Source organism: Pipistrellus hanaki, assembly GCF_964339955.1.
Source record: "Pipistrellus hanaki genome assembly, chromosome: 1".
Taxonomy (NCBI): Eukaryota; Metazoa; Chordata; class Mammalia; order Chiroptera; family Vespertilionidae; genus Pipistrellus; species Pipistrellus hanaki.
In genome coordinates this window covers 56,277,098-56,291,979 of record NC_140503.1, presented here as the reverse complement: position 1 = coordinate 56,291,979, position 14,882 = coordinate 56,277,098, and the positions used below count along the sequence as shown (strand labels likewise).

At 39.0% G+C, this 14,882-nt stretch overlaps 1 protein-coding gene across 1 annotated transcript in view; it reads right to left on the bottom strand.

Moving 5' to 3' along the window:
* FBN1 (fibrillin 1) overlaps positions 1-14,882 on the bottom strand; it is a 230,424-nt gene that overhangs the window by 67,234 nt on the left and 148,308 nt on the right. Inside the window, exons 21-32 of the mRNA XM_084898386.1 lie at positions 13,993-14,112; positions 13,758-13,895; positions 12,402-12,452; positions 10,672-10,797; positions 9,435-9,662; positions 7,383-7,508; positions 7,143-7,271; positions 6,216-6,341; positions 5,980-6,105; positions 4,636-4,758; positions 3,444-3,569; positions 1,723-1,848 (exon numbers count right to left, since the gene is read on the bottom strand). Coding sequence (XP_084754512.1) covers positions 1,723-1,848; positions 3,444-3,569; positions 4,636-4,758; positions 5,980-6,105; positions 6,216-6,341; positions 7,143-7,271; positions 7,383-7,508; positions 9,435-9,662; positions 10,672-10,797; positions 12,402-12,452; positions 13,758-13,895; positions 13,993-14,112 — 1,545 coding nt within the window. The remainder of the gene's footprint in view (positions 1-1,722; positions 1,849-3,443; positions 3,570-4,635; positions 4,759-5,979; positions 6,106-6,215; positions 6,342-7,142; positions 7,272-7,382; positions 7,509-9,434; positions 9,663-10,671; positions 10,798-12,401; positions 12,453-13,757; positions 13,896-13,992; positions 14,113-14,882) is intronic.

Genomic DNA, 14,882 nt, shown 5'->3' with positions numbered 1-14,882 from the left:
TTTGCCTTCATTCCTGCCAGACCCCTCCCCCCTTACCCCAAGTTCTGTATTTATACTGGAAGCTAAAAATAAAGCTCACACCATAGATATAGTGAGCTAAGCATCGTTTGTATCCCAGAGACCACATGAGGAGTTGAGATTTTTAAACACTGTGCATTAGAATGGACCCCTAGCTCTGCTTCATATGAAGAGTAATATAGTGAGGATGAAAGCATTCCAGCTTCATGCTTATTTTTATAATTTGGCTGGAATCTGTCATTTTTGAACCAATGGTAATATTATTGGTGTTATTTTGTATATCTCTAACTTTGAAACTTGGTATTATTGCACAGCTTAAAATGATAATATATTTGGGGGTTTTCTTGGAAAATGTTGTTATAATTTAGAAAAGGATCTGTACACTGACCATGTTGCCAATGTGAAAATATTTTAATGTTCATTTTAAGTCACAGGGGTTTGCCAAACTGGCATTTGGAATTAAAGACTGTTATTTGTAAAGAAATTACGTAGTTACCTAATTCAAGCTCACCATGGTCTCTATTATGTTTTAAATGATGTTATATTCCATAATCTGTTATGTAAATAATTACTGAAAAATGTTGCTCATTATTCTACATATTTAACACATCATTGTCTCAAGTTTGAAAATAACAATTAAACACTTCAAAACAAAATCACTCAGAAAGAATTACCTCTTTATCTTGACATTTAATAGAATAATCTAGAAATACTGTGAAAAGATTTTCTTGGTTCCTGGGTTGATGCTCAACCACTGAGCAACCCTGGGTGGGTGTAGAAAGATTTCTCTTATTGGTATTATTGTGCTATTAGTATTAGACAACCAAAACTACAAAATGGCTTAATTAGCACTTCATAAGATTTGTTAAGTCCCAAAAAAGACTTATTTGGGCTAATGCCACTTAATACATCAAAAGCACTAATTTAAGGAACTAGAAGACTGATGAGAATTGATGAAATATTTGAATTATAGGATATGCTTCCTTAAAAAGTTATGACCTTAAATAAAGTGTTGGCTGTGGAGGTTATTGAGAAAGGCTTGCTTTAATACAATCACGTGCCATTTAATGATGGGTACTTTCTGAGAAATGCATAGTCAGGCAATTTTGTCGTTGTGCAAACACTATAGTGCATCTACACAAACCTAGATGGTGCAGCCTCCGACTGTAACTGGATGTGCTGTGCTGTTATATGACTGACTGTGCAGTAGGTCTGTTCACACGAGCATCTCCACAAAGACATTGAGCTATGACATTACCACAGCAACATTTCTAGGTAATGGAATTTTTCAGCTCCATTATCATCTTATGGGACCACTGTTGTAGATGTGGTCTGACGACCTAAACATTATATGTGGTGCGCAACTGTAAAGGGATATGAATGTTTAGTAATTAGCATGTTAATCACTTTGATATAAAAATATTATTTTTAATCTCATAAAAATGTGATACTTATAGTGTTAGTTATAGTGATAATTTATCCAATATGCCTTGTTTCACAGGTAAAGAAAAAACTCGCAGCTTAGATCCAATCTATAGTAAGACAAATTTCAAAGAAGTACAGAATAAGTTAATAAAAAATGTTATACAAAATGCTTTATAATGTAATTAAAATGTTAGTAGATCTAAAATGTGTATTAATCTATAACTATGGTAGCAATCTCTTAACTACTTAATGTTTTATTGTCTGATTTAAAAAACATACCTGTACAGCCAGTTTTTCCTTTTTTGCCTGAATATCCCATGTCACAGTGGCAGATAAATGAGCCTTTCGTGTTTTCACAGGTTCCACTTAGACAGATATTTGGATTCAAGTCACATTCATTAACATCTGTAAAACATAGATATCATTAATGCATATCACCATTGTTTGATATCAGTAGATATTTTTCCCTCTAGATAATGCATCTGTGCTAAATAATTAGAAAGGGTGAAATACTTTCACTCAAAAAATGCATCATATCTGTGAAACTCAATTCACATATGCTTTCTACATTTCAGGCTAGCCATGCACACTGGCATTTTATCTGGGCCATAGGCAGGAGGTCAAGTAAGCAAAGAAACTGATTGACTCTAGGCTAAGTATAGAGCCTGCTTCTGTGACAGTCTAGAAAACTGCTCAAAACAGCATATTATATTGAAAAATGAAACTTAATTCAGTTTTCATGATGCCAACAAGTTAGTTTCCATATTTTTAAAGAGAGGACAGATAAAATAGTAGTCTTGGTGTCGGTAGTTATAAACTTCACTTTTTCCCAAAATTTAAAGTGATTTACTTTTTTATGACATTCACTTTCATTTCTGGGACTTCACAGATATTCAGTAAGGGTTTTCTGAAGCTATAAATGTGATACAATTTAAATATTTTCAATTTTAAATTCCTGCTTCTGGACAAGATGGAGTAACTGGCACAGAATTTACCTTCCCATTTGAAGCAACAAAAGGACAATATAGGCAACAAAAGACAGTGATCTCAAAGAAAGAAAACAAACTGGATGAGTTCTATGAATCCCCAGATTACTATGTAAGGAGAATCTTAAGACCCTGCCATAGAGAAGGGATGACAGATGGAACCAGGCAGTGTCCCTAGGTTAAGGAGGTGAAGTTGGAAGTCCTGAAAGGCCCAAGTCACTAGAGTTCACAGGGCAGAGCAAGGGACAGATGGAAACTGCACAGCGAGAAAGCATCCAAATACCCGCAAAGGGGCCCAGTCAATATTCAGATAAGTAATCATCAGTGGATTCATGCAAGGAAACTACTGAAAGCTGGGGGAAGTACCACCCACAGGAATTAGAGGAAACAATCATCAATGTTCATGGAAGGTCTGATTTCACAGGGGTTTGGAATATCCCAGAATTCACAGGGGTTTGGGTAGAGTGTCCAGAAGGATCTTGCCACCATAATGGAGCAAAATTAGCCCAAAACTAATTTCTCTTAAAAGCATAAAAGCAAAATTTTGAAAGGAGCAATCCGTTTCCAAATAACTGAGTTACATAATAAAGCTCAAGAATATTTCTAGGAACCCAAAAATACCTAGCACCTAGTAAGTAAAATTTTATAATGTCTGGCATCCAATAAAAAATTACTAGGCATTCCATGAAGTGGGAAAATATGACCCATCATAAAGAGAAAAGTCAACTTACTGAAATGACTCAGAACTGACACAGATGACAGAATTAGTAGACTAGGAAATTAAAATGGTTATTATGACTGTATTCCACATGTTCAAAAGCTAGAGGAATGATTTGAAAATATCAAATAGAGACACAAAAGTATAAAATGCCAGTTTTGGAATATTGGCATTATACTCCTAACTATCCTTACTTTCCATCTAGGATCTATCAGCTACCCAAACTAATCTTTATGTAATTTAACAGTACTTGTGAATAATCAGAGAAATTGGAAAATTCTGTTTTCTTCACTTACCTACACAAGTCTTCATGTCTTCAGATGCCATGAATCCATCATAACACAAGCACCTGTACTCTCCAGGTATGTTGGTACACTGACCACCATCACAGATGTTGGGGTTATCTTCACACTCATCAATATCTGCAGAGAATAAAACCAACAATGACCTGTTGTTGATATTGGTTCTATTAATTCAGTGACCCAAGTTGAATGGACTCAGCCTACTTGCATTAGAGAATTAGTTTTCAAATCCAAATGAAGCTTTCCATAGAACATGCTTACAGAAGAGAACCATTTCCAAGATTCCAACATACTGTTCAAGATTGAGGTCCACATCCACTTAAAAGTCCATCATGTAATTAGCAACTTTATCTCTGATATGAATTTATCATTCTAAAATGATTATGAATCCTATTTTTTATGAAATTTAAATGCCTACTCTATCAACTTCTGTTTTATTGATATTTTTAAAGTGAAAACTAGTTAATAAACATATCTGCTCAGATGTAATTTTAGTAAAAATGTTCCAACATTTAATTTTTATAGCAAAATATATATTTAGAGCTTTTCAGGGAGATTTTTTTAGGTTAGATAAAATACTTTTGGTCTCTACACCTAAGTTCCCTTTTTAACCCAAGCCAAAATCAGTACCTATATTACCCACTTCATTATCACCTCTAGATGCTTACATGGCTCTTCTAGCCCAGGATGATATAGCAAGAAGTGTAAATTAGCCCAGCATTTCTCACATCCAAATCACTTGAAGAGCTTATGAAAACAGATTACTGTGCTCCACCCAGGAGTTTTCGATTCAGTTAGGTCTGAGGTGGGGCCTAAGATCTTTTATTTCTAACACATGCTCAGGTGAGGCTGCTGCTACTGGTCCAGGCAACACACCCTGAAGAGCACTGAAGTAAGTTGAGTTCAGATTCTTCAAAATTCTGATCAATGGAGACACTATTTTAGACTCCACTTGTTGAGCATGTGCCAGATACTACACTAAGTGCTGAATATACTCTTCCACATAGGCAATCTGACCCCATCTTATAGATGAGAAATCTTATGCTAAGGATCTTTATCAAATAAACGCAGCTAGAATATGTAACAAAACAAAAATCTGGACTCAGGACTATTAACCCCACAGCCCAGGCACCAAACTTCTCTATAAAGAAACCTGTTATTTCCCAGGAGGCTAAAGCCTACTTACCAGTACATGACCTCTGGTCGGGCATCAGTGCAAATCCCGGCTGACAGCTACATTCATAGCTACCTTCAGAGTTTGTACAGAAGGTCTCACAACCACCATTCATTATGCTGCATTCGTCAATGTCTAAAAATAAAAAGAATAATATTACCATTTTCTGTGTTTATGATCATAGCATGTGTTTATAATTTCTAGGCATGTGTCAAGGAAAACAAACAAACAAAAAAAAACCTTCCTAGGGAAACTGAAAGTCAGCACATTGCTTGATTCTCTCAAAAAATATGAACTACACACCTACTGTGTGCTAGAGATGTGAATCTAATGGTGAATGTGACAGACACAAGACCTCAAAATGCTGAAGTGCAGCTGGAGAATTAGATGAACAATTAATTAGACAATACACAGTGTGCCACATGCAACATAGGACAAATGCTAGGGGCAATGAGAACATATATGACAATGACCACATGGGTGAAATTCTCTGGGTCACAGATTCAGTTATAAACTTGAAATTTGGTTTGACTGGCTGAAGTTCTAAACCTTTCAAGAACTTGAGTTAGAGTTCTGAGTTGTCCTGGGCCATACTTCAGGAGAATTTTTGGGCTGATTTATGACTTTGGGTAGAAACCATGTGAGACTTGGCAGTTCCACATGATGTACACCCCAAACCAGGCAAAAACTGGCAGTTTCCACAAAGTTTCACTTTGACTTTGGACAAAATAAAGCCACAGGGTTTTCTGAGCCACTCTTTCCAGCACGATTAACACTACAGAGGGCCAGCCACAAAGCAAAAGGCTTGTCCCACAAAACCCCCTTGTTAAGGAGTGCTAGACCTGGCCTTCTTCTGGGTAAGATATCACAGTCTTCTTTCGAATAATTATTGTTTGAAACCTCTCAACTGATCTAAACCACCTAAGGGCAGAGATTACACCCTATGGGGTTTTTTTGTTTTGTTTTTTTTGTGTTTTTTTGTTTTTTGTCTTTTTCACAGCACTCACTATACTTCATTATTTAAGGGGGTTAGTAATCACGTGCTGATTTGCCTGGTTATGCATATGTGTAAACAGAGCATGTGCTACCATTCACCATTAAAGCAGCATGGGTCAAACTATACTTGTTAGAACTAAAACATTCCATAGCTCTCTCTTAGCTGCTCTTTAAACACACAAGGAGGTGATATCTGAAGATTGTAAGCCACAAGGAAAAGACTTTTACTTAGAGAGAAACAAGAAAGATTAAGTAAAGGTCACTAGTGATGGGAGCAGAACTCTGAGAACATGGCTTGCATGCTTTAGAAAGATACTAATAAAATAAAATACAAAAAACGTTGTACTGTATAGAACTTACCCACACAAAACAGCCTGTCGGGAGTTGAATGATAACCAGGGTTGCAGGCACACTGATATTTCCCTATGAGGTTCACACACCGGCCATTGGGACAGAGGTTTCCGCTCAGTTCACACTCGTTGACGTCTGTGTAGAAAACAGGAAGAGCAAACATCCAGCCATCAGCTTCGGACTCTGGCAGAGACGCGGGTTGAATGACTGACCACGAGTAAGTGGTCTGAAGTCTTCCTCCTTACCAATACACGCTGAGACGTTGGGGGACAGCTGATGACCAGGAGGACATTCACAGCGGTAACTTCCCTCGGTGTTCAGGCAAGCGCCTCCCCGGCACAGGAGGGGATCTCGCAGACACTCGTCAATATCTGCAAAATGGAAACGACCCAGGTTGAAGATGTTGGTGGTGTCCTGCCCAGATCCTCATGCCCAGGCCAGCGTACTCATCAGCCCATTTCTGGGTGTCCTGGCCGCTAACAGCTCACAGATTCCTTCTTGAAGAACTGCTGTGCATTTCACTCAGAAATCTCTGAGAGGTGAGATATGGCCTATCCCTCCCTTGCTGGCGGCCACCCATGGCCAATAGTTGATTGAACTGATGTGGAAACAGAAAATCTTGGCCGCCTTGTCTCAAGGTAGGACAATTCTCTGATGCTATTCACACTCCCGAGTCACCTGTGGAAGCCTGGTCATGCTGCCATCTGCCTCTCTTCTCCTTTCCTCACCTGCCTCCCTCACTTCTTCAGGCTCTTCCTCAGAGCACTCCTTCAAAATAATCTCCATCTCAGACTTGTTTCCAGGGCCCCTGACTTAACGCATCCAGCTTTATTAATCTCCTTTTCTAGGAATATTGGGCAGAGACACTGTAATGTGATCTTGAATATAACTTATGTTTGAATTGTTCTATCTTCCCTGGTGTCTATTCTAGGCTTTACACTCATTTGTCTGGGACCCATAACTGGTGTCTGAGGCCACCCACCATCCCGCAGCATGAATTCCCTCAGCTCTCCCACATGTCAGTTTCCCGCTGCCACAGACTGATTCCGGGATCACTGGTTAGGAGAGCAGAGCACAGGGGGGACAGGAAGAAGAGGGGCCATGGGCCAGGAGACCTCAAAGCTGCTTGGAATCCGTTCTTTCCTATGCTGATCAAAGGGGCACACACTTACCCATGCAGTTCTTCATCATCATGAATCCACTTTCATAGCCTTCGTCGCACTTGCATTCAAAGTCCCCTGGGGTGTTCACACACTGGCCACGGCCACAGAGGTCGGGAGATATGCGGCACTCATCAATGTCTGCACAAAAGCAGCAAGTGGCACAAGTGAGTGTCGGGATAGCCTTGATTCTTGTGTAATAGAGATGAAGAATCTAAAGGTTGTCCCTCCAAGGTGAGCCCCCTCACTGACCTGTGCAGTTCCGTTCTTCAGAGTCAAGAGCAAAGCCACTGTCGCACCTGCACTTAAAACTGCCAATGGTGTTTCTGCACTTGCCGTGGGTGCAGAGGCTGGGGATCATCTTGCACTCGTTGATATCTTCAAGAAAAATAACATGTGTGAGAAGTTGTGAGTAACCAATAGGTCTCAATCCCACCGTGTTAAACCCAGGAGGTTGGAGGGTCTTGGCAATATTGATTTTAAAGACTGTGTGATGATCCATGAGAAATATGACTGTACATATTTCTATGTCTTTTCAACTTGTTTTAGAAAGCATTATCAGAGAAGGAGTGTATTTATTTGGACTTTTGGAATCCAGTCCAATACACACTGAACATTTAACTATTTGCTGAATGAATGGTCCAAACCACTAGTGTTTATACTTAAAGCATATAGAAGATTATTAGCATTTATTGCCCCTCAACAACCAAGTGAGTATGTAGAGCAAGGAGTTTCATCCTTTTTCATCTCCTGGCACATATAAAGTAATTATACTAAAAATTTATGGTAAACAAACAAAAAAAAATATTACATTCTTGGCTGATCTGACAAAAAAAAGAAAGGGTATAATTTTGATGGCTATTATTGTGCTGGCTGTTGTCATTTTTTAACTTGACAATCTCAGGGAAAAGAGGCTAGGGCCCCTGAATAAGTAGTCAGATAATGCGTATTTTAAGAATACTTGAGGCACACTGGTTGAACATTGCTGGTGTAGAGAAATAAGATATTCATTTATGCTTTTTTATATGAATTTCACATAAAATACAAGAATTTCAAAGAAGACATCATTTCCAATTTAAATTATTTGGAAATAATGTATACTATTTAAAATATTTTATCAATATTATATAGCCATAGAATTTCATTAGTATAAATAAAATAGTTTTTTTGTATATTAGGAGATGACTTCTGTAACGTGTAATATGAGTTTACCCTTTTAGGAGCCTTTCCAAAGTAAGACCTGAAGCTCAACAAATATGAGTTAATTTTTGCGTAGTGTCATGAGAGACAGAACGGGCAGATTAAATCTCAAGAACATCACGTCCTTCTGAGGCAATGGATTCCCACAGCCTTTGGAAGCAAATCACTCGAGTTCCTTTAAATTTACTAAAGAGACAGTTAACAGGGCCATCTAGAAACCATCTCTCTAGACACAACAATTTTAAACCCCAGAGCTTCTTGGACAAAATGCTCAGTAGGGAAAAAAAAAGTCTACACATTTTTCTATAAAAATAGTTAACTGATATTTATATACTCATTTCCCATCTGATTCAATTATGAAGTACAATAACTAGGACCAGACACAATGGGCAACCAACACAAAACTCTATACTCGGAACATAAGCTGAGCCTCCCTGAATAGTCAGAATTCTGAGTAACCAATTATGATTTTTCCATATGCTAAAGTAAACAAGCTCTGTCTCATTGTGTGTAAAAACTTAAATCAAATTGGAATTAGATTAAATCTGCAACTTCTTGGGGGTTTTTTGCATGAATTTTAGATTATAGCATAATAAACTGAAATAATGTTTGAAATATCCTGTCCCTGGAGTGTGTCTGCCACAGGAATGAGTTTCGCTACATTTGGACAAAGAGGACCTGCTGCTGGGCTTCTCATGCCATTCGCCCTCCATTGTCTGTACTCAGGTGGACTGCAGAGACATGGACGCTCAAATCAGCAGATAAGAGGTCTTCTCATGTGGCTTTAGCAGATGGCATACAATTTTCCCATTTCCTTTCATTCATGTTTGGCTTAGGGTAGCATTAAAATCTACTTTAACACATAATAATGGCTAGATGGGTGAGGCAAGTAACCTCAGGAAATCCTGAGATATAGAAAAAAAACAAAACCCATTACAGAGTGAATGCTTGGTTACAGATCATTCAGGAAGCAAAGAATGTATGCTGAGATGATGGAGGTACACAGTGACGGTACTCATAATCCTATTGGTAGAAATCTGGGCTCAGGCAAATGCATCCTGTTGGTCTAAAAGAAAGGGCAACCAAGCACTGAAACCATTGTACCTTTGAAGAAAGGTTTTCCATTTGTAATGTCTTTTGTGGCAAATCCGGGTCCTCTGGGGCAGAGCTCCTCATACTCAGGCGTGTTTTTCATGGGACACTCCTCACATTCCACCGTACCCCAGGCCGCCCCCACAGAGCAGCAGCAGGCGTCCATGCGGTGGCGGCCAGCAATGGGCAGAGTGCACTCCTCATCATCGTATCTCAGGAAGCAGGTTTCCATGCGGATATCTGCCAGAGAGCAGAGGGAGCATGAGAGAGGGAGCTACTCTGTGTTCACTTTTTCTGATAATTCTATGAAAGGAGCAGTATTCTAAGACATTCTGCAATGTGCTTGGGGGAGATGTTTTCACAGACATGCTGGGTACCAATGCATATCGGCCATGAGGTCTTGCCATCTCTTCTCAGGCTAATATCAAACTACCATCTCTATCTTTGGAGAACATCTGATCTGGCCCCAGCCCCTTTTCCTATGATCCACTTCATTTTGGAGAGATGGAATGGTAAACTCCAAAATGAGGAAGAAGAGCAAAGAAAAGCCATTCACTCCTCTTCTCAAGTATTCCTTCGCTTCAACATGTGTTCGTGTACACATTCTTCTGGATACATGTGGGGTACATCTAGCTCCAACCCCAAATTCATGAGATTATGAGGAAGAATTGAAAGAATAACAGACCAGAGGTCAGAAGACATAGAATTTGGTCCTATTCTGTAACCAAGAAGTTTGCTTGTCTGAGACAAATGAGATTATGCATCTGAAGACTATAAAGTGTGATTAAAACATAAGGCATGATAGTCCCTCTCTTTCCTGATATCCACAAAAGTTGCCTGCAAGCACCTGTCCTCCTGGCCAATAGGAGGACAGGCCTAACAGGTATAAGTTATAGTTTTTTAATTGAAAGTATTCTCCCTACCATTCACGTCACATGTTAGAGCCCATGATGTATAGAGGTGGATTTAAGAGCTCTGGAATAATAACTGTGGCGATAATGATTGAAGGAATAGTTACATGCAATTCACTTCACTAACACATTCTCTACTCTTTTGATAAAGAATAAACAAAAAGCTTTGGTAGGGAAGGCTCTTTTTCCAGAAAACAACCATGGATCCTAACGGAAATTCTGAATTTGGGATGCATGTATCTGTACTTGGAACCAAATATTCAGCTCTATCTTATTAACTAAAGCATTAATAATCTTCAAGAAATGGTCACTAGAAAGGCAGTAAGTTCTGTGTTTACCCAGGCAGATCCTTCCAGTGGAATCCAAACTCATCCCATTGGGACACTGGCACTTAAATGACCCCATGGAGTTCACACATTCGCCATTTTTGCATACTCCTGGGAACACCTCACATTCGTTGATATCTATGAAGAAAAGAAAGCATGAAATTAATATATCTGTAACATCATTTTACTTAATTCCATTCGTGAAGTCATAATTACTCTCATAACAGAAATGGCCATTTGAACCTGATAAGATCACAAAATTAGTTTGCTTCCAAATAGTGAGGTAGAATTTCTGGGCTGTCTGAATAGCAACAAAGAGAGCTCACCTGCTGCTAAAGATATGAGTTTCTCCACTGGTCTCAGGAGTAATTTCTGAATTGAAGAGACAGGGAGCTGGTGTGAGGTCTAAGAGACAGCTCTGGGTACTGTGACTATCTCAAGTAAGGCTCCCAGGAACCAGATAATTAGCTTTGTGAGACCAGATGTTTGGAAGTAAGTAGAGAAACAGAAACGTGGTCTTTCAAACTGGCAAAGAATAAAGAGCTTAAAAGTGGGCATGGGAAAAAATCCTACTGAGGAATATGTAGGGCTGGTAAAAAGATTCCCTTTTGAGAGTGCTGAGAAGTCCTCAGAAGTGTATTACTGGTACTACCTCAGCAATGGTCTCACTGTTCTGTCAAAACTTTGGTGGTCCCAGTTTGAGTTGGGGAGAGTTAAAAGATGCTCGTGTTCATCCTTTTATCACTCACTGACTCTCTCTCAAATGTGCCTTTCTGTACCAGTTTGCTTAATGCAAAGCAGTATGTGCTCTGCACTTAATTTGGAAAAATATTCACTATCAAATCAATCCAAAGAAAGGCACATACTTGCCAATGTCAAAAACATGGAGCATTGGTTAAGAAATTCACACATAGTGTCTCTATTTAGAAGAAATATTTCTCCAACTAGGGATGCTGAAAAAAATGTTTCAGATCTTTCCTTGTAAGAGAGATAAATGGGAAGGAAAAAATTGACCTTTTTGGGTATTTTTTTGTTGTTGTTCTGGCCACTTGTATACATAAAAGTGCTGCTGAGGTCAGATAAGTTATTAACAGTGGGTCTGGACGAAAGAAAGGCCAAAGAATTCAGTCATTATTTGGAAAGCGAGACCTTGGGTGGAGGTTATAGTGTTCCTCTTTATTTTAGCAGGGAAGAAATTGCATTTCATCCCGCAGATGGGACTAATTGCTGTTTTTAAAATTGTTTAGCTGCTGTGTCATGTCAGGTGGTGTTAGTCACCCTGACCTATGTCTACCTGGGACCCCAGGAGAAAGAACCATGGCAAACTAGATATTAACCCATGTATCTTTCCAAAACTAATGCAGCTAAGTGTTTCTTTCTAAATCATCTGTGATAAAACAAACCAAACAAAAAATAGGACAAACTAAGAAAAAGGCAAATTTTACAGCCCCATTAAAAACCTCCTCTTTTATCTTCTCGATATACAGCATTTTGAAAGGGCAGTCAATTCAAACCATGGTCAGCCTACATTCTCAGCTATCCTGTACTCTGCTCTTGAAACTGGCAAGATTATATATATGCTTGTGAAATTAACATCTGTTATGCACTGCAGTTCTCATTGTTTTATTTCCCTGCAGCATATTTCTCATTGTGAAGTTACATGACATCTTTATCCAGTCCAAGTTAACACAAGCATTCTTCAAGCACACAGAAATTTATGGTTTATAAATAATCATAAATACCTTCACATTGTGTTCCTTTTATCCTTGAATAGCCTTTACCACATATGGGATCTGTAAAAAAACCACAAACAAACAAAACAAAAAACAAATTTGAGATAACAATATCCAGACTTTGTAGTTATGACCTAGTACAATGGTTAGCAAACTGCAGTTTGCGAGCCACATGCAGCTCTCTGGCCCCTTGAGTGTGGCTCTTCCACAAAATACCACGTGTGGGTGTGCACATACAGTGTGACTGAAACTTTGTGGCCCATGCACAGAAGTCGGTTTTTGGCCTGGGCCAGTCTATTTTCTTTCTTTCTTTCTTTCTTTCTTTCTTTCTTTCTTTCTTTCTTTCTTTCTTTCTTTCTTTCTTTCTTTTTTTTTTTTTTTAAATATTTTATTGATTTTTTGCAGAGAGGGAGAGAGGGATAGAAAGTTAGGAACATCAATGAGAGAGAGAATCATCGATCAGCTGCCTCCTGCACACCCCCCACTGGGGATGTGCCCGCAACCAAGGTACATGCCCTTGACCGGAATCAAACCTGGGACCTTTCAGTCCTCAGGCCGACGCTCTATCCACTGAGCCAAACTGGTTGCGGCGGGCCAGTCTATTTTCAAGAAGTGGTTCTAACGCGGAGCCACACTCCAGGGGCCAAAGAGCCACATGTGGCTCGAGAGCTGTGGTTTGCAATCACTGACCTAGTATGAGAAACACGAAATAAAGCTCAGTTCCTGAGAGATATCCAAAAAGACCTCAATGTGCCCTAAAGATCATGTTACATTGAGGACCAAGAAGGGAACTGGCTAGATTTATCTCTTGCTATTAGCCCTAACATAGGAATCAAACTATGGGATTACTGTAACAATAATTTGGAAACCAAAGTCTAGAACTTGAATATATCATGCCCTGCAGCATTCATACTATGTAAATTCATGCATTTATATACCCAAACGTTGAATCAACAAAATCATCAGCAAGTCTCCTAGACCTCAGCTTTGCAACAGACTTGGAAATTTAGTCATGAATACTGATTTCTTTATGTTACTCTGTGTTTTTGTTTTTTGGAAAATGTGCACCTATAAAAGGCTCAGAACCCTTAATCCCATAATTTTCCAGAGAGCCAATAGGAATTGCTGGTCCAGGAAACCAATACCAGCTCACTGTATTACAATGTGGTGATAGAAAACAATAAATTGCCAAATTACCTGAAATTATTGTCTTGATACTTCTCTTAATCTTCTATTCGGTACTATGTTTTACTGAAGCCATCAGAATTAAACCTTCTAAAATCCTCACGTGAGCCCAAATGCACAAAGTACTAGGCTTCCCCTTTCTAACCAAAGTGACCAGTGAGATGTGCCCATTTCACTTACCGAGTTGGCATCTGGTGCAGGGGCTCCCCCAGGCAGCACCAAGGGAGGAACAGCACTCGGACTTCAGGGTGGCTCCATTGATGTTGACCTCACACCGCCCATCGATGTAAGTCTGCCAGCAAGTGCCCTTGATGGTTTCTGGGGAGGGAGGGGTGATGGAGGGATAATATTTAATAGGTACTTCAAACAGCAGCATTGGTGAACACCAGGAAATTATTCTCAGGAAGATAAATACCTATGCAGATGGTCTTTGTTGGATCCAAAGTACTTTCAGGAGAACATTCACAGATAAAAGAGCCTTGGGTGTTTTTGCAAACTCCATTAATGCAAGGACTGGATTCGCATTCATCGATATCTGAAACAAAAACAGCTCTATATCACTGCTAAACACTAGTCTTTTTTAAAATTTCTTTATTGATTAAGTTATTACATATGTGTCCTTATCCCCACATTATCCACCCATCCCCCTACTCATGCCTTCACCCCCATGTTGTCTGTGTCCATTGGTTAGGCCTATATGCATACATATAAGTCCTTTGGTTGATCTCTCCCTTTTACCCCCACCCTCCCCTACCTTCCCTCTGAGGTTTGACTGTCTTGTCTGATCGATGTTTCTCTGTCTCTGGATCTGTTTTTTAGTTTAAACACTAGTCTTGAGCATGAATGGACATGGAAACTTTGGCCTCAATGGCTATCATAAATTCTTCATTAGTTAGTAAAACTGGCCTAAATAAATTTTTTCTAGACTAGATGGAATGCCAAAAATAATAATTAAGCAAGTCTCTATGGTACAGAACCTGATATGTGGATGAATATTTTTATTCAGGAAATCTGTAAGTGTGATTTCTGAATAATGAACTCAAACAACATATATCCAATGTCTTCTACATCTATTAAATGATAGCTAATAAAATGCCAATAGCAGGCAAATGCAAAATGAATGCTTTTAAAAGGTACCTAAACTAAGAATAAAGGACAAATAATATGCCAATTGCAGGTAAGTACCACCAAGTGCTTGCAAAGTGCATACAAGTGCCATTTAGGACCACAGATTCTCAACTGAAGGGGCATAATTATCTGAAATAGAAGTGCTCTTATTTATTTTCATGGCTTTCTAATGGTAAT